At 35.3% G+C, this 20937-nt stretch overlaps 1 protein-coding gene across 5 annotated transcripts in view; it reads left to right on the top strand.

The window, feature by feature from the left end:
- LOC125060110 (transcription factor RFX3) overlaps positions 1-15538 on the top strand; it is a 28466-nt gene extending 12928 nt beyond the window's left edge. For 2 of the 5 annotated variants that reach the window (XM_047664830.1, XM_047664826.1), the window contains exons 6-16: positions 608-689; positions 5342-5562; positions 7915-8162; positions 9042-9202; positions 10224-10464; positions 10991-11182; positions 11826-11936; positions 12603-12775; positions 14120-14276; positions 14395-14534; positions 14632-15538. In XM_047664830.1, coding sequence (XP_047520786.1) covers positions 608-689; positions 5342-5562; positions 7915-8162; positions 9042-9202; positions 10224-10464; positions 10991-11182; positions 11826-11936; positions 12603-12775; positions 14120-14276; positions 14395-14529 — 1721 coding nt within the window. In that variant the 3' untranslated portion in view covers positions 14530-14534; positions 14632-15538. The remainder of the gene's footprint in view (positions 1-607; positions 690-5341; positions 5563-7914; positions 8163-9041; positions 9203-10223; positions 10465-10990; positions 11183-11825; positions 11937-12602; positions 12776-14119; positions 14277-14394; positions 14535-14631) is intronic. The other 3 variants (XM_047664828.1, XM_047664827.1, XM_047664829.1) reach the window with 3 other exon arrangements.
- Positions 15539-20937: the final 5399 nt, after the last annotated feature.

Below are 20937 nucleotides of genomic sequence, written 5' to 3'. Positions count from 1 at the left end.
CGCGTTCGGGCGAAGTATTAAGGAATACCATTTTTATATTACTAACTGCTTTATTAATTTTTTAATTATAAACTTAATAATAACTATTTATCGTTGCGAAAGAAATACAAGTTTTTTTACTTGTAATATATTTTCTTTGTCGCTTTTAATGTCGCTCATATATGTCCATTTATTCAGGTTTATCTTAAATCTTATAATTAATTGACATATTATATATTTTAATAACATTTTGTTACATACTACTTTACTTAACTATTAACATATTTTTATCGACTCTAAAAATTAAGCCCAAAATCATACTTTAATCCTTAGATAGCTAATCAATAGTTTTTAACGGATCAAAGCTCGATATAAAAAAGAACCTAAGTGCGTATTTGTTACCATGGTTACCATTTTTCATGGCCATGGTAACCATGGTAACAAGGTACTCTTAATAAGGATCTTAATAAATCAATATTTCTAACTTATTCTGCTTATTGTGCGAATTTCCTTAGAAGGCTATAAAGCACTAGAACGATTATAAAATATCTTGTTTTTTTTTAATGTTTGTAAAAACTATGGACTTAGGAAATGCTGTTAGTAACGTGAGCAGGTATGTCTGTTGCAGGTGAAGGCGGGAATGGCGTAAACTATCACGTACAATATGTGGAGCCGCAAGAGATATACGCACAAGGATCGCAGCCGCATATGTAATTATAATTTTTATTTTAAAATTATTGAAGTTATACTTCTTTAGGCGCGTTATGAAAAATTTAATAATAATAATAATAATATAGCCTTTAAATTCCGAAACTCTGTCGTTTTATATATCTGAACTTTAATATATTTTCACTCCAGTATATCTCAGAGTTTGGTGTGCCTCTTGGCAAAGGCCTCCTCTAACTTTTAAAGTCCTAGTATTGAGCGATGCTATCATTATATATTATGTTTTTTTGTTAGAGGGTGGTGGTCTGATCTTCCCGCGGCGACCAACCGTGGTGGGAAGGCTTCTTGATTAGGTTGTTTTAGAATGTGTTTCTTCCATATTTGTTTTGCTTTTCCGGTTTTAGTTGTTGTTGTTTTTGTTTTGATAGGTTGCTCGCGTGTGTTTGTTAGTTTTTTGAAATGTCGGAGGTCGAAAACGATCTATCTCTTCCTATATATTGTAGTATGTTTGGTTGTAATATTTCTTTTTGTCCTACATTGTTAGTTTTAGTCGATGTGTTTTCAAACTTGTTAGATGTGTTCTGTTTTTTCTGTGTAGACAAGTTGGGAGATACAGTTTTATCTCTCTTCCTTTTTTCGCGCTGGTTATCCTGCAGTTTTTTAATCACCAATTGGTCTCCTCTCAAAAAAGATTTGTTTCCCTTTTTCCATTCTTCCTCTGCTTTTGGCTGTAGTTGTTTTCTAGTTTCTAGTACCTTCTTGGTGGGGTTCTCTTTTTCAAATGTGCCTTTTAATACTATAAGTTTGTCGTATCTTATGAAGGCAGTATAGCCTTTCTCTTTTTCTTTCTGTAACTGGACTTGGAGTTCCTTCCGCCTGTTAAGGACTTCAATGGGATAGTCCTCCTTAATGTAATACTGAGTATTTTCTAGACAGGATTTTTTTTTCAGAATATGTATCTTGTAACTCATGCTGTTAAACGTTATAACAACTGGTCTTATGTTATCACCTTTCTTTCCCAACCTTCTGACAAGTTCAATGTTATTTTTGTCACATTGAAATTCAAAGAAATTGTTTATTATATTTACTATAATATTCTCTAATTCAAAATAAGTATTCTCACTCTCTTCTACTCCGAACATGACAAGGTTCTTTCGTCGTGAATGCCTTTCTAAGTTATTTAATTTGACTTTTTGTTCTTCAATAGTTTTTTCTAATTGTTCGTTTTTCAATTCAAGGTTTGCAAATTTCTCGTGAATGTTGTTAATTATTATGTTTTTTAAATCCTCTTTCATGTCCAACATATCTTGTTTTTGTTGTTTGATGTCTTGCTGTAAGTTCAGTAACATTTGATGAATTTCTTCCATAGTGTATCAGTGCCCTCTATCCGAAGAAATATGAATTTTTCAACGAAGTTAAAATTATTATCGATAAATTTATATTTTCCTAATTCTAGAAATTTTACTAGATGGCGGTGTTTTGACGTATTTATCCTACAATATTTGTTCTGCATGAGCAAATAAAATCAATAAATAGTGTAAGTCAGATTATTCGAACTTGGACCGCTTGTCACGTAGTCGATACCCTTATATAAGTGGCTATCTGAGATTATGATGAAATGAACCAATGTTTGGTATAGTAGATAATTTTGTAACCAGTTCATATGGATGACTAATGTCTGTTTAATATTTGTATTTCGTTTTGCACTAAGATTTTTCAGAAGACACTTTAGTCACTTTTAGCACTAGACGTCACAACCTCACAAAAATGCAACAGTGTCATGAATCCGTTTGATTGTTGAAAGCGTGGCACGTCAGTTGAAGCCTCGTCAAAACACTTTAAAATCCTGATGTGTTTCGTTCTCTTGAGCACTGACTATACATTTATCTATTACTTTGTAGTATTATTAGACGTTTTAACACTTATTAAAGTCGCATTGATCACAAGTAGTATTTTTTAAAAGAAAGACAGCACGGAGCCTATGTAGGTAGTTGCGCCGCGAGCAACCGTCACTCGAGTACTGTCTATGAAAAATTTATGAGAGTGAAATTTTACGATGCGCTCGCACCGTGACACAAAATTAACAGAATGAAGTTGCCCACGGAAGATGCTACGGCATTGGACATAATTTAAAAACAACATTCGAATAATAATAGAATTTATGTTACACTTAATGTAAGAGAATAATAATATATATTTATTTATTTAATTTTTCAAATGTAAACTGAATTTTATTGACTATAATGACTCCTTTTCCAGTCTTTGATTATTTAATTGTAATTAATTATTTGCATGCAATCAAAAACTATTTTTAATAATGCCAAAGAAGTATAACTTCTTACGCGCGTACATAAGTACACGCACCCTTTTTTTATTAGCGACTCTAATCCCCGGCTGTGCACCAATGAACTGTCTTTCTAAATGGTTATTTAAAATTCGCTCGAACGGTGAAGGAAAACATCGTGAGGAAAAAAGCCGACGGCGTGTCAGGTACAGGAGGCTGGTCGCCTACTTGCCTATTAGACTGATGAATGATCATGAAACAGATACATGAATCTGAGGCCCAGACCTAAAAAGATTGTAGCGCCACTGATTTAATAGGACGGGTCCAAGTCTATGGGGCACTTATTATGTCCCGTTTATGTCATACAGTTATCATAACTGATAATATGTGTATATTATAGATAATAATTAATATGTGTTACACACATTTTAATTTCAATCTCGTCAATATCGTACTTGGAAAAATGATTTGACAGCTCTTGAAGTTTGACATTTTAATACTCTGAGGCTAATAGTAATATTTTTTTCCCTGAAAGTGTTAAATAATACATATAAATGCAAGAGGATTATAGTTAAGGCAGTTACCGCGCGTGGGACCAGTGAACCACTGAAGTATTTCCGAACCAATTCGACTTAGGGTCTTTCATAGAGCGTACCAATTCTTATGCGAGCCTTCTGGTTCATGGGCGGTATCACTTGACATCAGATGCTGCTGCAACTTTGCCCCCTGTTCTATTAAAAGGATTGTCTATACACTTCTAATTGGTACAGATACTTTTCTGTTTGCGTGAATGATTAAATATCGTATCGATCATGTGTTTCTTTGTTTTGGTTTACAGCTTTTGATAATTATAAAATCGCCCAATTGGCAGGATCTTAGGAATGTCGTTTTTTTTAACTCTTTCGACTGAACATATATATACATATTTATATGTATATTCTTAAGTATTACGATAGTTACCTATTGAAAAGCATTAGAAACCGCTACCTCAATAGAGCTATAAATATATATTACGAAACTAATTAAGGTGACTTGAAATGCTTTGACAAAGTGATATTTCGTTTTACGTTTTTCAATAACTTGTCCACGTAGGGTTTCATTTTCCTTGAACTTGTTTCAATTAAGAATTGCGCAACTCATTTTCTGTCCTTTACATTAGGTGGGCTTTATGTAATTTAAAATATCCACGAGCTAAGGGTTCATAAAACGTGGGCGTAAATAAACTTAGGCGGAAACATTGTCGGAGTCCGCCCACTATGTTCTATTTATTGCAAAAGGATTTAATGGTTGAAATAAAAAGCATTTTTAGTTAAAAAGAAAGTGCACTACCGCACTAGGATTCCCTGTGTCGTGGGCAGCTCTCATTATACCACATATTAACGGTACTTGACGTAATAATTTCTACATAACACTTACAATTTTATAACTAAACTAGCTGACCCGGCAAGCGTTTGTGTTGCCATGTATTGAAATAACTAAAAAAAATCAGTGGCGCTACAACCTCTTTAGGTCTTGGCCTCAGATTTCTGAATCTGTTTCATGATCATTTTTAAATCTAATAGGCAAGTAGGTGATCAGCATCCAGTGCCTGACACACGCCGTCGACTTTTTGGGTCTAAGACATGTAGGTTTCCTCACGATGTTTTCGGTGAGTTGAATTTAGATATACTATGGTACTTCGACATACGAGTTTAATTCGTTCTGTAACATTGCTGGTCTCAAACCAATTTCCCCGTTGAAATTAATAGATTAGTTTTTTTTGTGTGTTTTTGAATAAGAAAAATGTGTTTACAAGAAGAAACATTTATTTAAAAAAAATATTTATTCTATACTGAGATTTAGTCTGAGGCGGGTGAAACTTTTAGACGACTCCAATAAGGGCGTATGTTGGTGTGGTGTGCGTTTCGTCGTACCTCAAATCTGAGAGCAAAGTTTCTCTCAAAGCATAATATCGCTTGCTCGGCTGTTCGTATGTCAAAACACTCGTATATCGAGGTTTTTATTGCATTCCTTATCATATTGATGCATAATATAATAATAAAATAATACGAAATTCCACCCGTATCACCTCGACGTCCGCCGTTCCAAAACTGAGCGTTTTCTAAGGCAGTTTTTGCCGCGCACCACCACTATTTGGAACTATTTGAAGCTGCCCACTGAAGTATTTCCGAACCAATTCGACTAAGGCTCCTTCAAAAAGAGCGTACCAATACTTAAAAGGCCGGCAACGCACTCGCGAGCCCTCTGGCATTGAGTGTCCATGGGCGCCGGTATCACTTAACATCAGGTGAGCCTCCTGCCCGTTTGCCCGTGTTCTATTAAAAAAAATATTAGGGCACTCGTATATCGAGTTACCACTGTATTTATATATTGAAATGTGGATAATAGGTACAGCATTTAATTGTTCCTTAGGGAGACACTTCGAGCGTATCCAGTATTCGGAGTGGCGAATGTCGAGACAGTGGGTGAAGGGAGCGCTGATAATGAATGGGCGGGCGAATTCTCGTTCACTGACAGCGCGGGAACCTCGGGCTCGAGCAATGAGCAGCCCACGTCTCCTGCCCCACCTGCTCGAATGCCGCCCGCCACTGTGCAGTGGCTGCTCGATCACTACGAGACGGCTGAAGGTAAGGGCAAGTAAAACATCTAGTGATTGGAAAGATTTTTGTTGTTTGAAAATAGTTTTAACAAATTCTCAGGCACTCTGACTTATTCAGTGGCTGTTATACAAATTTTCAAGTTATAGGCTGTGAAGTTTTGCCGCCCTCTACAATTGTGATATCCAAGATTATTTTTATAATCCAAAAATTTCGTTGAAATTTCAAGTAAAATAATGTTATTGGGTTTGATTTTTGACTATACACAAATCAGTTTGTAGCCTCCTCTAAATTATGCAAGTTTGCTACACCAAATGTGGGAGAGGGGAAAGTCGCAGACTTCTATCTGTAAAACATATTATGATGCAGAAATCTTTTTGATTTCTAAGCAGATAGCAAAAAAAAAAAAGGTTGCGTGTACTTATGTACGCGCGTAAGAAGTTATACTTCTTTGGCTTTCTTGATTTTTTTTAAATATAATTAATAAATAATTAATATTTAACGTCAACAATTTAATAATATTTAGTATATTATTCAATTATTAATTAATATTATTAATAATAATTATTATTATTTATTATTTTATTATATTATTTATTAAATTTAATAACTTGGTATGTTTCATAACTTTTAACTAAGTAACAATAGGTCTTTGTGAAAAAACATTGCTAAATTTCTTTGAAAAAATAATTAAAACTCCTTTATTTGTTTAAAAGGTAAATGACAAATGTCATTAATCATTATGGTCATTCAAAGTTTGCGATCTTCGAACTTCACGCATATTCTATTTCTTTTTACTTGTAGATTGTCTTATTCCCATCTCGCTCGCGCACGCTATAATCACACTGACAACTTTGTGTCACGGTGCGCGCGCAATCGTAAAATTTCACTCTCATAAATTTTTCATAACGCGCCTAAAGAAGTATAACTTCAAAAATCCCAAACTTGCCGTGCCAAAATTCTGCCGCCCTAGCCAACAGCCTACTCAGCCGGCTGGTAAATCTATTAGTACACACAAAATTGCTATCCACTGCAGTACACGGTTGACTAGAAACAATCCCTTTTGTACGCCTCTCACGTTTGTGCTGATCGTTGAATGGGCCTGTTAACAGATTGTGTCGGATTGACAATTAAACAGTAATAAATGACTCGTTGGACATTCAGCAACTCCATAGAGACCTTTTGCTGAATCGTTTTAGAACCTTTGTGTTAATTATTTGCCTGGATCTGATAAGCGCTGCGCTCGTGAAACATTTTTGGGTTGATGTTTTTTTAGCTTTTTTTAATAAGTCACAAATGCATCATCAAACGTTTATGAAAAAAAGTATCTATTTATATTAAACACGTTTTCGTTCACGTTAATTTATAAGTATTAAATATTAGAAAGGGTTCCCAACCATTTTTGTGCTATGCTCCACCTTAGCCTACCTAAAATTCTTATGCAATATATAACATAGGTTAATTATATATTAAAAAACTTAATTGTTCACTTAATTTAGTTGAAATATTTATAGGTGTATAATATGAATTTTAGGTTTCAGAATTAAATCATTAGGAAATTGATAGACTAAATTTTCAAAACGTATTGAAATAATTTCAAATTCCAAATAATTTATTAAAGATTTATCGATATTAATTTAGTGAGGTCCTTGCGCTTGATGCTTGCTGCATACAGATTTTATATTGTTCCTTTAGTCCAATTTGGTTAGCTTTAGTCTAAAGTCTCAAAAAAATCTAATAAAAAAACCGAGAGCGTTTGTACGATCCTATCCATACATACGAAATGGTCTGAAAATCAGGGCTGTGGTCTCAAGGCGCTTCATAAGCATACAGCGAACGTACTCATCTCTGATTTTTTTTGTATTTTGTTTTATCCTATAACGTCTGAAAAGCCCACGTAATCCTAGAATGCGAGGCTGTGGCTCACCAACGTACAGAAATCCTCGGAGCAGTGAGGTCGCTCCGTGAGGCCGTAGTGCCCAGGAGACTTCTCTGCTTCTGGGAGGAGCTAGGCGAGCTTAGTTAGCCAGGACTTTACGTACAACAGACCTAGTGAGAGTCTAAGTGCAGAAACTGAGTCCAACCTTTTTAACCGTCTGAAAAGGGCACATACGATTCGCTGTATTACTTTAGTTAAGAAATTAACATGAGTTAATGGATCTTTTTTATTGTACGATGAGTTAACTGACAAAGGTTCTATTATTTGATTCTTGTAGTTAATTTTTTTATTATGTAATTTTGTTTTTCCTAATCAATTTTTTATGCTTGTTTTTTGATTTGTGTGTAATTTTTTTCATTGGTTACGCATTTTTTAAAAATAAATAACATATTTCTCTGTAAATGTGTTAATAAATGTTTCTGTATTTTTACTAGATAATTTTGTCTTAGGCGTGTCTCTTCCCCGTTCGACTCTTTACGCGCATTACTTACGGCACTGTACCACACACCGCCTCGAGCCAGTGAACGCGGCGTCGTTCGGCAAACTCATACGTTCGGTGTTCGTTGGGCTGCGTACGCGCAGGCTGGGAACCCGTGGGAATTCGAAGTACCATTACTATGGGATACGGGCTAAGCCTACTGCGCCGAGGGACTCGCCCACGTTCCCTAATAAGTTGGATATGGATGAACAACATGAGGTAAAAATTTTTTATTTATTAATATATTAATTTCTTAAGCAATTTAATATTTGATTCTTTTGGCTAGTCGTTGCACTTTAAAAATAAATAATATGTGGGTAGAAACAAAATTAATTATAGACCAAAGGTAGTTGAAAAAGATTCTTCCATATCCGACGCTTCGGTGACGGAGAAATTTGTGTTCCAACTTCCAGCATCACATAATTTTTTTTTTTTAAATTAATTATTAAATGTGTGTAAAAATAATATATGTATTAATCAATAATAAGATAAGATACAAGTAGCGGCACGAAACTCTAGCGCTGACCGTTATTGCGCAGAAGTAAATATTGGTTGTTTGTAAAGTAGGTTTACGATCGAGATGTTTACGTGATAACGTCTTATTGGTGATATAAGTTTTTGGGAAGTAAGGAATTAATGAAGATAACAATTTTTTCAAATTTTAAATTACATCTATCGTTTTATTCACACTTTTGATGATAAATTTCGGGTGTAAAATGACAAGTTTACTTATTCGACTATGATATACATTTTTCTTCATACATTCACGGAATGACTGGCAGCGCTCGAGATGAGACGGGAGATCGGTCCGTCTCTCTCTCGTTATACCTGCGATCGCGCTCGTGAGGTTTTGGTGTGACACAATTTTCTGAACATGTCACCCGACTAAAACGATTTTAAAGACGTTATCACGTCAAAAATAAGGTACCTGAGGGGGGCGGAATGAAGAGTTTCGATTGGCTCTCCAGTCGCATTCCGTCCCCCGCGCGACAGTACACATGCGCAGCAATCCCCTCCACGTATCGGCCAGCGCTAGACTTACGTGCCGCTGCCTATACCTCAGACAATAAAATTTGTATAACTGTTTTTGTAATTTAGGATGTGCGTCGTGAAGATCAAGGTCCGGTGGGCATAAGTGGGTCAGCTCACCGCCAGTACCTGGGAGCCGTGATCCCACCGGACCCACCAGATATCTTCATCGACGATCTGCCTGATGATGTGCCGATCAATGCTGCACAGCTTTTGCAGATTCATCATCGGTAAGGTTTCGTTAATTTTGAACTTGTTTAATCTTTATTTTGAAATAAAAACGCGGCTTTAATATTTAATATTAAGGCAGTGCTACAAAGAGGTTTGACATTTGACAGTGGTCAAAACTTTGTGACTTTAGTTACAAACGTCAGGGTATTGCCATGGTGAAAAGGTTTTCCCCCCCAAATTCAGGGAGAAACAAGATGCCCACGGGTTTAGGTCTCGAACCCAAAAAATCAATACGAAATATTAACTGAAATTTCAAAAGAATTTTAGAGAAGCTAAGGGTGGCCATGGCCCAAAAAGGGTTGGGAAACACTGTCTTAAACGACTTTAGGTGTTTTTGAAGTGAAACTTCTTTATCGGGGTTGGAAAAAAATTTAGTGTAACATTTTTTCGTTACGCGTCACATTTTTCCGTTACGCGCCATCTTTTGAAGTGAAACTTCTTTATCGACGTATGGGAGAAATTTTGTAGCAGGTTACGCGCCATGTTGCTTTTTGAAGTCAAACTTCTTTATCGGCGTTGGAAAAAAAATTTACACACATTTGTCACCTTTTTCGGTTACGCGCCATCTTTTTCTTGTCCCTACCACGGTTGATCCGAAGAGATTCGAAGCCATTAGTAACAAAAATATATAATAACGATAACAATGATAGTAATACTAATAATTCTATTACAATTAATGAAATTCTGTAATAATCTTAGTACTACATAGTAGTACAGTAATAAGTTAAAATGAAATAATTGTATTTGTATTCCTGTCTATGATAATAAAAGCCTTTTGTTAAACTTTATCTAATTTAACTTTATTTAACCAATTTCTGTAAAGTTAGTTGCATATAGATAATTTTTCGAAAAATAAGGTCATAAAGAAGTTTCACTTCTTACGTGTGTACACCTAGTACACGCACACATTTTTATTATTTGATATTTAGGGGTATTTAAAGTTGGCCAGAGTGAGAATATTCTGTAGGAATGTGATAAATACGTGTATGAATCCGTTAAAACAGTCTCCTGTTCGTACAGAGAGCATGGCATAGAGTTCCTAGAAGCCGTCGCGGCGTTGGACACGTCCGCCGTAGAGCGCGCTCGACGCAATTTCTGGAAGCGTCCACCGGGCGAACTATGCCGACGTGCTCTATACAAATTGGCCGCACGACGGGATGTCGCTGTGTGGCTGAGGAAGGCCGAGTTGCAGTTGTACCAGAGAGCTGTGGATCTGCTGTTGCCTGATGTGTTGCGGCCTATACCGTCGCAGTTGACTCAGGTGGGTCCAGTGTCAGTTTGTAGATAATCATTCAATATACTATAATATGTTCTCACCTCTCGGCGAGTGCTCCCCTACTACCAGCTACTAGCGGAATCGTCGAATCTTGGCGTAGTCTGGAGATGTATGTTTCTCTGCACCTTCTACTGCATTTACAATGGAGAGTGTTCAGATGAGTTGTTCCGATTAATACCTGCAGCTGACTTTCATTATCAGTCAATTTGTATGACACAATACTTGGCGATTAAAAAGAGTGTCGGAAAGCTTCTTGCCAGTTCTTCAAGTTGAAGTCTTCTTGCCCGCTCTACGCCTTTAACTTGCGAACTGGTAGTAAATGTAAATTTATAATTAATTTAACTGCTTTTGACGTTCATAAGTGAACTTGTTTAGCTATATGAATAAAGATATTTTGAGTTTGAGTCATCGTGGCATAATACGATATTTAAGGAACGTTTTGTGTGCCATATATGATTATATCATGTGTATTAATCACCGAAGCACCAATTAAACGAAACCTTTTTTATAGGCGATCCGTAACTTCGCTAAAAGCCTGGAAGGGGCTCTGGCGGGTGGGGGCAGTGGGGCCCCACCCTTAGCCCAACGGGCCCAGAGCTCAGCAGCGGCAGCCTTGGCCGGGGCTCTGAGGCGGTACACTTCGCTCAACCATCTGGCGCAGGCCGCCAGGGCAGTGCTCACTAATCAGCATCAGATACAACAGGTAAAAAAGCTTTTATTTTATTTTTCATTACGTCACGCAATTATTGGAGATTATTTCCCTCCCCCCCCCCATGTAACGCGCCGTAACGTTTTTCTGTACCCAATCGTAAAACGTTCCTCCCAGTGACTCTTTATATCTAAAAGTTACCATTATGTAAAGAACTGGAAAGTTAAAATAATATTAACAATAACGCGTATTTCAATCCCAGCCCCGAATCGTAACGTTTAAGAAGATGACCCCTCCCCCCAAATTCGTTACGTAATACTTGAACGCTCCCTAAGTAATTGAAACGTTAATCTTTTTATATATTTAGAAAAAAAACAAATATGTATAGAAAGTGTGTAAGAAAAAATTATTAATTCTGTACATTTTATTAAATTATAAACTACGAAATAATGTTTTCGAAAGATTTTTTCAAAAACTGTTATTATTTCTTATAGTTTTAAAAGTAATATAAAATAATAAACAAATTAGAGGATTTTATTTTTATTATATTAACCACTCGCGTACAACAATAGAATAAAAGCGAAATAATGAAACGTTAATTGCTATGTAATAGTTGAAGAGAGTGCCCACGTCTGGCTAATCTTACGAGCCGTAGCTCCGACTATTTAAAAAATCTGAAATACCTCTTTCAATTCAGATGGTGTCAGACCTGAGTCGCGTGGACTTCCGTGTGGTCCGAGAGCAAGCGGGCTGGGCCTGCGCCTGCGGCTCTACTCCAGCAGCTCACAAGCTGGAGGCTGACTTCAAGGTGATTTCTTTCAATACGTTATAGGAAACGTTATAAGAAAAACTAAATCATACTATGTCAGCTCAAGGGCGTATAATGAAAGAAAAGAGTCAATTACAGTGTAAACTCTTTATAATGTTATTCGTTATAACAGATAATTCTCTATAACGTAAAAAAAATTAATTTGTTTGGTTTAACACAAAACCCACATAGTAATTTACTCTTTATAACGCAACACACATTCTCTATAACGACGAAATATTTTCATATTTAGATATCGACAACATACTTAATTGTTTTTATAATCAGCTTACAAAACTAAACTTTTAAGGTGCTGAAATTTCTAAGAAAGGTACCTTCATAACAGCCGTCTCGCCTTTGTTATTATTAATTGCATTAACACGTGTGCCATTATTCTTAGATTACATTGCCTGTAGGAAATTTTGGTCTCAGTTACTAAACGCACCATCGTCACCTATCAATTGTATATATGTATATATAAATTATTATAATTGGTTAATTTGTTTTTTATTCTCTTCCCTCCCTATAACGAAAAAAAAGTTCGGTCCCTTGAAATTCGTTAGAAAAAGTTTACACTATATGTCAGTTCTCAAGGGCGTAGAACAAAAGAAAAGAATTATATTATATTAATTTCCAAAATATAAAATAAAAAAAATTGACTGGCAGGCGACATTGGGCCGCGGCGCAACCCTAGAGCAATGGGCGTCGTGGCTCGAGGCGTGCGTCCGCGACGCCTTAGCGCCGCACGTCGGACGTCCGGACTACACGCCGCGCGCGAGGCGACTGCTGCTCGACTGGTCGTTTTACTCCTCGCTCGTTATTCGCGAGTTGACGTTGAGGTATATGAGGGTAGTTTGACCCTGAGATATTTTTAAAAATTTACTGAAATTCATATTTTTCATTAAAACTCAATATTGTTACTAGTAAGAAGATAGAGCAGTTAGGGTTGCCATACCTACTTTATAATAAAGTATTATACTTTAACCTTTATGAGTACAATGAAGTATACGAAAATGCTCTATTTCGCCTGATGTGATTCTTTAGTCGTATTATATATTAGTAAATATTTTTTCGTTAAACGTAAATTATCGATTGGCGCTGAATCTAAATTATTGATTGTAAAGATAATATGCAATTGTTTAGTTAAGATATTAATTTAATATTATTTTATAATAAATAATATATTTTTTAATATAACAATAAAGAGAAATAAATACTTTACTTTGGCACTCTTTTTTTCTTGTGCAACCAATGTACTTTATTTTCAAGATGGCAACCCACAAGCTACTAAGCTTCAGGGGTTTACTAAAAATTCTGTGGAATTTAATTCCACTCAAAATATATTATTAATTCACAAAAATTTTACACAGCAAATTACACAGGAGAGTCTCCTGATCGTATAAAAAAATATAACTATAGCGATGGCGTAGCGTAAAATTATCAAAAACAGTACATTAATTTAAAACTAAATAATTTAGCAAATAGGAGGACATTAAGGACATACATACATCACTCAGCATATAAGAATAATTATGTATGTAAATATATATGTTCGTCAACTTGTCAAGGAATATATTTTATTGACATTCTACCTAACGTGTATATTTTTTCCATGTCTGATGCATTTCAATCATAAGGTATTTGTATTCGCAGTGTTGAAATGGTTTTCATAAACAATTTTTGATCAAATTTGTCATCGTATGTGTTTACTTGGATTTCAGTTTCATTTCAGAAATGTCTAAACTAAACTAGAATTATTACATAAATAAACTTTAATTTAAAAAATGGTTCAACATAATATTATTTCTTAGGAGAGATTTCTTTAAATAATTCTAGTTTTTTGTAAGTTATAAAATTTCTCAAACTCACAAAAGACATTAACTTTATATGTCATTTGAAACTGATATATAATTTTAAATGTGGGTAGTTTCAGTACCCATCTAGTACCCACTCAAAATGGCAACATTTTTTTCATGATAATCAGAGTTGATGGTCAAAATGTGGTATGAAAGTACATACAACATTTCAAAATTCTTATAAAACTTTGTGAACTGTCAGAAATGTGGGTAGATATGGGTTACTACCCACAATTGGTATTTTTATGTATTTTAGTGAAAATGTTTTAGTTTTAATTTAACACATATGTAAACGAGCACAAGACAGATAGCGCACGTAGTGTGTAGGTTCACAGACGACGGTGTTGTTCGCAGATCGGCAGCGTCCTTTGGCTCCTTCCACCTGATCCGTCTGCTGTACGACGAGTACGTGGCCTTCCTCATCGAGAAACGCGTGGCGGCCCATCGCGGGGAGCCGCCTATCGCGGTTATGCAGCGGGCTTCGGTATGACGATAATAATTGACTGTTTTGAGTTTTGAAACTATGTTTTCATGACCTCATTTCGAAATTGTTATATTCACTATAACCAGAGCCTCTGCTTCTACCGTGAGATCGTTTTCAGGACGACGACGACGAGTTGCCCGAAGAGGTGTCCCGCGAGGAGGAGCTGGAGGGGGAGGGGGAGTGGGAGTGGGGGGAGGAAGAGGAGGACGAAGAGGACGAGGGGGAGCCCAAGAGGGCGCGTCTCGATGAATAGCTAGGGTCAGTATATAGGTGTATAAAGTATTAGGGTGTGTTTTCTTATCATCCCCTTAGAGGCATTAAGTTTATTTAATTTAATATTTATTTTTCTTTTCAGATTTCCCGATTTTCTTTGCTTGCCTATTTTGTGAGCGATATGTGTATTTGTGCAATTTTCAGTTAGAACACAGAAATTGTTTAAAATTATATAAATTTCAATGTTCTTAAAGCATTTCGACTAACGTTTCACAGAGTTGCTTTGAGATACATATTTCTGCGTGTGAACCTTTTAAACGAAGGTTTTTTAACATTATTAAAATCAATTTTAAAAAGGCATTAAAATGGCCACCTTATTAGGCACGATAATCGTTATGATATAAATAAAACACTTTGTTCGATTCATTTAGCCAAAAGATTCGAAAAAATTGTAGGTTTGTGTCCGTCATACGATGGCTTCACATATATACATATTTAATAATTATATTGTTTGTGGGTAGTTATAAAATATAAGATTTCTAGTCGTCTACCTTTGCAGGTTTTGTATAAATCGTATATGTACGGGTAACTGCAAAATTTGACAAAAATAAGTTACTATACGTAGAATTTGTGTTTAGATTTTCATTATTCGCTACTAGGAATACTATAACTATTAATGGGAATGGAAGGTTAATCTTGGTACCGCAAGTGTCAAGCGTGCTGAAATTATAAACTTAGTCACAAGTATAAAGTGAGACACGAGTATAAAGTGGGACAGGAGTATAATGTGAGACACGAGTATAGAGTGAGGCACAAGTATAATGTGTCCTACGAGTATAATGTGTACCACGAGTATAAAGTGGGACAGGAGTATAATGTGGACCATATAAAGTGAGTCACCAGTATAAAGTGGGACAGGAGTATAATGTGAGACAAGAAGAAGAAAGAGTGCTGCAAGTATTAATCGAGTTCTTGGTATATATACGTGTCGCAACTATAAAGCGGGTCGTAAGTATAAGGAGAGCTACGTGATTTCAAAAACATTGTTGTTGACCAACACAAAATACACTTGAAATTGAACGGAAATCCCTTCCAATCTCATTTATCTATTCCGATTAAAGTATTTGCGATCAGTAGCGAATAATTTTAAGATATTATTTTGTCAAAAATTTAATTAAATATATTTGGGAACACCGTTCATGGCATTTATTTTATGAACCAAAGATAAAACAATAGCACAAAGTATATGTAGTTTTGTGTATATTATGGTAAAGGTTACGCCCGGTTCCTATATCGTACCAATCGTCATTGCTACGAACAGATTTATTTTTACATTTGAAAGTATATTTTCTAGAGAAAGTTACTAACGCTCGGTTTATATTGATATTGTCTTCCATTTCTTAAATGGACACAGCGTTTGATAGCCGGTCGTATCTACCCGTAGCAATTACGTCTGGTATTTTAAATATGGAAACCAGGAGTAAGAGTATTCGTCTAACTATACTTAGTTGACTCAATGACTTAAATGAGTGAATTGTTTGTTGTAATTAATAGTTAAAGGTAACTAGCAAAAAAAGTTCAACATATTGGAAGTTAACAAAATGATTTTCACTTGAATCGTTTACTAATCAATTGAGGAGTTAAATTTCATAGGTGGTCACAATTTTATTTAATATTCCAATAGAGAGATAGAATTTAGATTTGGATGTAGACGGATTTCTACAAACGCGGAGAGATACGGTATATGTATGAAGTATTGAAAAAGTAGCCTAAAGGGATCTTCTTAACTTTATTTATTTCATATCATTATTCTATCTTTACAGTTATTACTGATTCGATAGAACGACACAATATTTATGTACGCGCGTAAGAAGTTATACTTCTTTGGCATTATTAACAATAGTTTTTGATTGCATGCGAATAAAACATTACAATTAAATAATCAATGACTGGAAAAGGAGTCATTATAGTCAACAAAGTTCAGTTTACATTTGAAAAATTAAATAAATACATATTTATTATTATTCTCTTACATTAAGTGTAACATAAATTCTATTATTATTCGAATGTTGTTTTTAAATTATGTCAAATGCCGTAGCATCTTCCGTGGGCAACTAATTTTGTGTCACGGTGTCCGCGCATCGTAAAATTTCATTATTTTTTTCATAACGCGCCTAAAGAAGTATAACTTCAAAAATATATTTATATACCTAACTAATGGAAGCAACTCTTGTGAATTCAGCCAGTGTATATGAAGAAACTATTTAAGACATTTTTCTTAGAAATAATTAAAAACATAACTACAATATACTGACACGCGCTAAAACGTATTTGACCGCTATCTCCAACTCTCTAAAGCTGCGTATACATTAAGCGCGGCAAACCATCGAACATTGGCGCGCGCGGCGGCCGCGCTCTATGTAGACGGGGTCGCCGCGCGCGGCGACTCGAACATTGCCGCGCTCGAACGTGCCGCGGGTCGATCCGCTCGATGTCGGTTTTTGGGACCGCATCAAAGGAGCTTCAGTCTTTGGCTCGCGCGCAGTTGGGACGGTTATAGTTTTGGTGATTTGGCTCGCGCGGCGAATACGTAAAAAAGGGTGCGTGTGCTTATGTACGCGCGTAAGAAGTTATACTTCTCTGGCATTATTAAAAATAGTTTTTGATTGCATGCAAATAATTAATTACAATTAAATAATCAATGACTGGAAAAGGAGTCATTATAGTCAATAAAGTTCAGTTTACATTTGAAAAATTAAATAAATAATTATATTTATTTTTCTTTTATTTTTTTTACAAATAAGATGGTGAATCACAATGAAAGCGGCAGCCGCCCGACCACGCGCGTCCATACTCGCAGGTTTACAAGAGTGAACTGGTCTATCTGCCGCGGTCTGTTTGTGATCGATCGCCTGCCGCGCGCGGCAGTCACGTCCAACTAAATTTTCATCTTCTTATTGGCTCGCGCGGCAAATGAAGGTCAACTCTGGTGGAACATTGGCTCGCGCGGCTGCCGCGCTTAATTTATACGCAGCTTTAGCCACTGAGGTATTCAGATCAGTCACTAGTTACACTGTTTGATGACCCTTTAGATTGAAGAAGGAGCACACCTTCCTTTCTCCATATATATTTGGAGTCGCTGATATTTGTTAAAAGCTTAAAGAATACGAGTATGTGAAAAACATTAGGTTTTTTGCTGAAGTCATTGAGTCATAGAATAAGAGAAATAGTTTAAAAATATATATAAATAATTTAAAATACGTATTATTTATTCGTACATTTATCGAGTCAATGTTTAGGATGTTCATTGAGACATGTACTTAGTCATAGATTAAGACTATAAATTATATGTCTAAGGCACAATTTCGGCGCATTCAATATTTAATAAGTTCAGAAAATTAGTATTCATTATGGTCTAAGATCCCGCTATACAACGACCTTCACCGAGATGCTTATTTAATGAAACTTATTTTATATATATTTTAATATGTCAATAAATATAATCCATATGGGTTGCCTAGCAAATTTCAGTCCAGAGTATGTTTAATTAATTTAAAAAAAAAATATTTTTTTAAACATTTCACCGGTATGATTATTAGATAAATTCTATACCAATCGAAAGTATGAAGCCCATAGAATATGCAAACGTTAGGTTGTTTTTAATCAATTAATTATTTATGTGTATATTTTTTATGTGACACTAAAGTATATATACATCTTTAGTATAAAAGATGGTTATAGTGATACATATATAATACTACACTGATTAAAAATATTGATTGAAAAAAGTTCAAAAAATTTACTACATGCAAATTATAAAAAAATTTTTTTTTTTTAAATATTAATTAAACATACTCTGGACTGAAATTTGCTAGACAACCCATATGGATTATATTTATTGACATATTAAATTAAATATAAAATAAGTTTCATTAAATAAGCATCTCGGTGAAGGTCGTTGTATAGCGGGATCTTATACTATTAGATTCGAAATAGTGTTTGCTGGCATGTATACATTAGCCGTATAAATCGCCTTTTGTTTCTGTAAAATAAAATTCACGAGGAAATGGTATATTTTTATACACAAAAGCCTTTGTTGTTGCCTTACACGTTACCTCTGATGCGTTGAATCGACGGTTGTGTTTGAAGCAAATGAAGTTGTGAATTTGCCTCTTAAGAAATTTGTATACGTAGTGTAGTCGTCTGTCCAATACACGTTTGCTAAGCTAAAGTAAGCCTTATTTCTGTGCATTTATGATGACAATATTTAGATACCACCCGGATATCCGGTGCCTATAGTCGGTAAAACGTAATGATGATTTTTCGATTTCAATGAGATTTATTTTTGCATTGTCTCGCACTATATGTAGTAAATGTTGTGTAAGTGGAATTGTGTTGGTAAATTAAAAGTTCACGATGGGCGTAAAGTGTGTTAAGGATCCGAATTTCATAGAACTTCGAATTTAGACGTCGAAAACACACTTTACGTGTATTGTTAAGTGTTAGTGTAACATGTGGGTGCAACTTGATATTTGCTGGTGTGCCTGTTTTGATGCCTTTATCCTGCTCTATTCTCCGTCTGTCTCAGGACACTAGGTTGAGACAAATAGTTGTCTGGATTAGCTCAGACCAACGGGTAGGCGATCCCCCCAACTTCTGCCATCACTCCTTCCAACAGTACGAGTTTGTCGAGACTATCCGGTTCTCTTCTGGAAATATGGCCAAGTATCTAATTTTGTAATACCAAAATTCTGACGAGCCTGCTCTTAGGATTCGACACGTTTCTGTTTTGCCATATTCTGGTCAATTTGGATATTAAGTTCCCCATCACATCCTCCCTGGTTGCTTAAGAGTTATCTCAAATACAAAGTCCCTTCTCAAATTCAAGATCCACCACTTCTACAGGATGTGTGAGCATTCCAGCCCAATGAAAATTATGATTCGGCTAGATATGACTTTGTTTTCAGCCTAATAATAATAGATACATCGATCATTTCGCTTGCTTGCTTAACTCTAGTAAACAGTTTAGCCAGTGCCCATTCCGGAGGAGGCACATAACGTCGTGTTTTCTGAGTACCGGATGCTTGCTAATATTGTTGCGTCCAATCAAAATGTCTTCATCCCATTCTTTCAGCGCTACCTCGAGTATTCTCTATAAATATTAAACCGAAAGAGCTCCTTGCTGTTTGAAAGTCGCGGACTCTTACTTCGTTTAGTCTGACAATTTCATTTAGATTCTCCCTTCTCGTCGCTGGCAATCAGCGCCACTAAGTTTTCTGGAACACCCATCTTCCTGTGCATATGCCACCGTACGCAGAATGCCTTGAAATAATCATATTTTTACGAGTTGTCTGACGTTTCCAATCTAATACTAATAATAGTTGTTTTTTTATACTATTAAACCAAATAGGGTATAATAATATTTTTAAGAAAAAAATATTGTGTTACAAGGTGGCCGCAATTAAACGTCAATTTCATTCCCTTCTTATTTTAAATTATGCAAATTTCAAGTTGGAAACACAAGAAGTAAGAGCTTATTTTATATTGAGATGTCTAAGTATTAAACGCAACGAATTGAGCTGCGTTTCTTCGTCACAAAATATCTAGTTGATCCTTGTCCGGGTCATTATTTTACTTCAGTTTGGTCTTTAAAGGCAAAGAAACGCAGTTAAAAGGGTATAACCAATAGTTGCTTAGTATAATCTATGGAAGTCGATGTCTACAGACCGTATGTATGTCGGAAATAAAGCTAGTCATGTGTTTAAAGATGTCTTTTATTTATACATTCCTTAATTTCGCTTCCGTTGGTCATTTTGACACTAACTTTAGTACACTTAAGACAGTAGAAAATATTTTTTTCGGTTATACTAGTGATGCAACGAATATCTAAGAACATGAATGATTCAACAAAGCAATAATTAATATAGGTCGGTTATCGAAAGCTGTGGCGGGTTCACAGTACTCACACTAATGCAATTTCACATACAGTATGTTTCAAAATATGATTTTTTTGCCATGCTATACATTTTAGTCCACTCTGGTTTTAGTAAGGTTGGGTGGGTTGTAAATAAATAAAAATGTGTCAAATACATATAAATATTATGTGTATACGAGGGTGGATCCAAAAGTTCTAAGCCAGACCAAGAACGTGAAAGAGTAGTTCGTGTAAATAATTTTTCATTTTTCGACATAAGCTCCATCTAGCTCAACACACTTCACTTTTACTTCACTAACTATTCTTTCAATACTCCTCTTAGAAACCCCAGTCGCATCTGATGTCAAATTAAATATAACATTTTTTCATTAAACTGTTTTTATTAAGATGCTTAAAATAATTAAAAATATTGTGCACCATTTCACGAGATTGCCCTGGTAATGTTTGAAAAAAGATCAACATGTATAAAATAATAATAATATAAAACAGTAAAGATCAACATAAACAGTAGCA

The sequence above is a fragment of the Pieris napi genome, chromosome 21 (genome assembly GCF_905475465.1).
Source record: "Pieris napi chromosome 21, ilPieNapi1.2, whole genome shotgun sequence".
In the NCBI taxonomy this organism is placed as follows: domain Eukaryota; kingdom Metazoa; phylum Arthropoda; class Insecta; order Lepidoptera; family Pieridae; genus Pieris; species Pieris napi.
The sequence above is the reverse complement of the archived record's forward strand: the minus strand, read 5'-3'. Positions and strand labels throughout refer to the sequence as shown.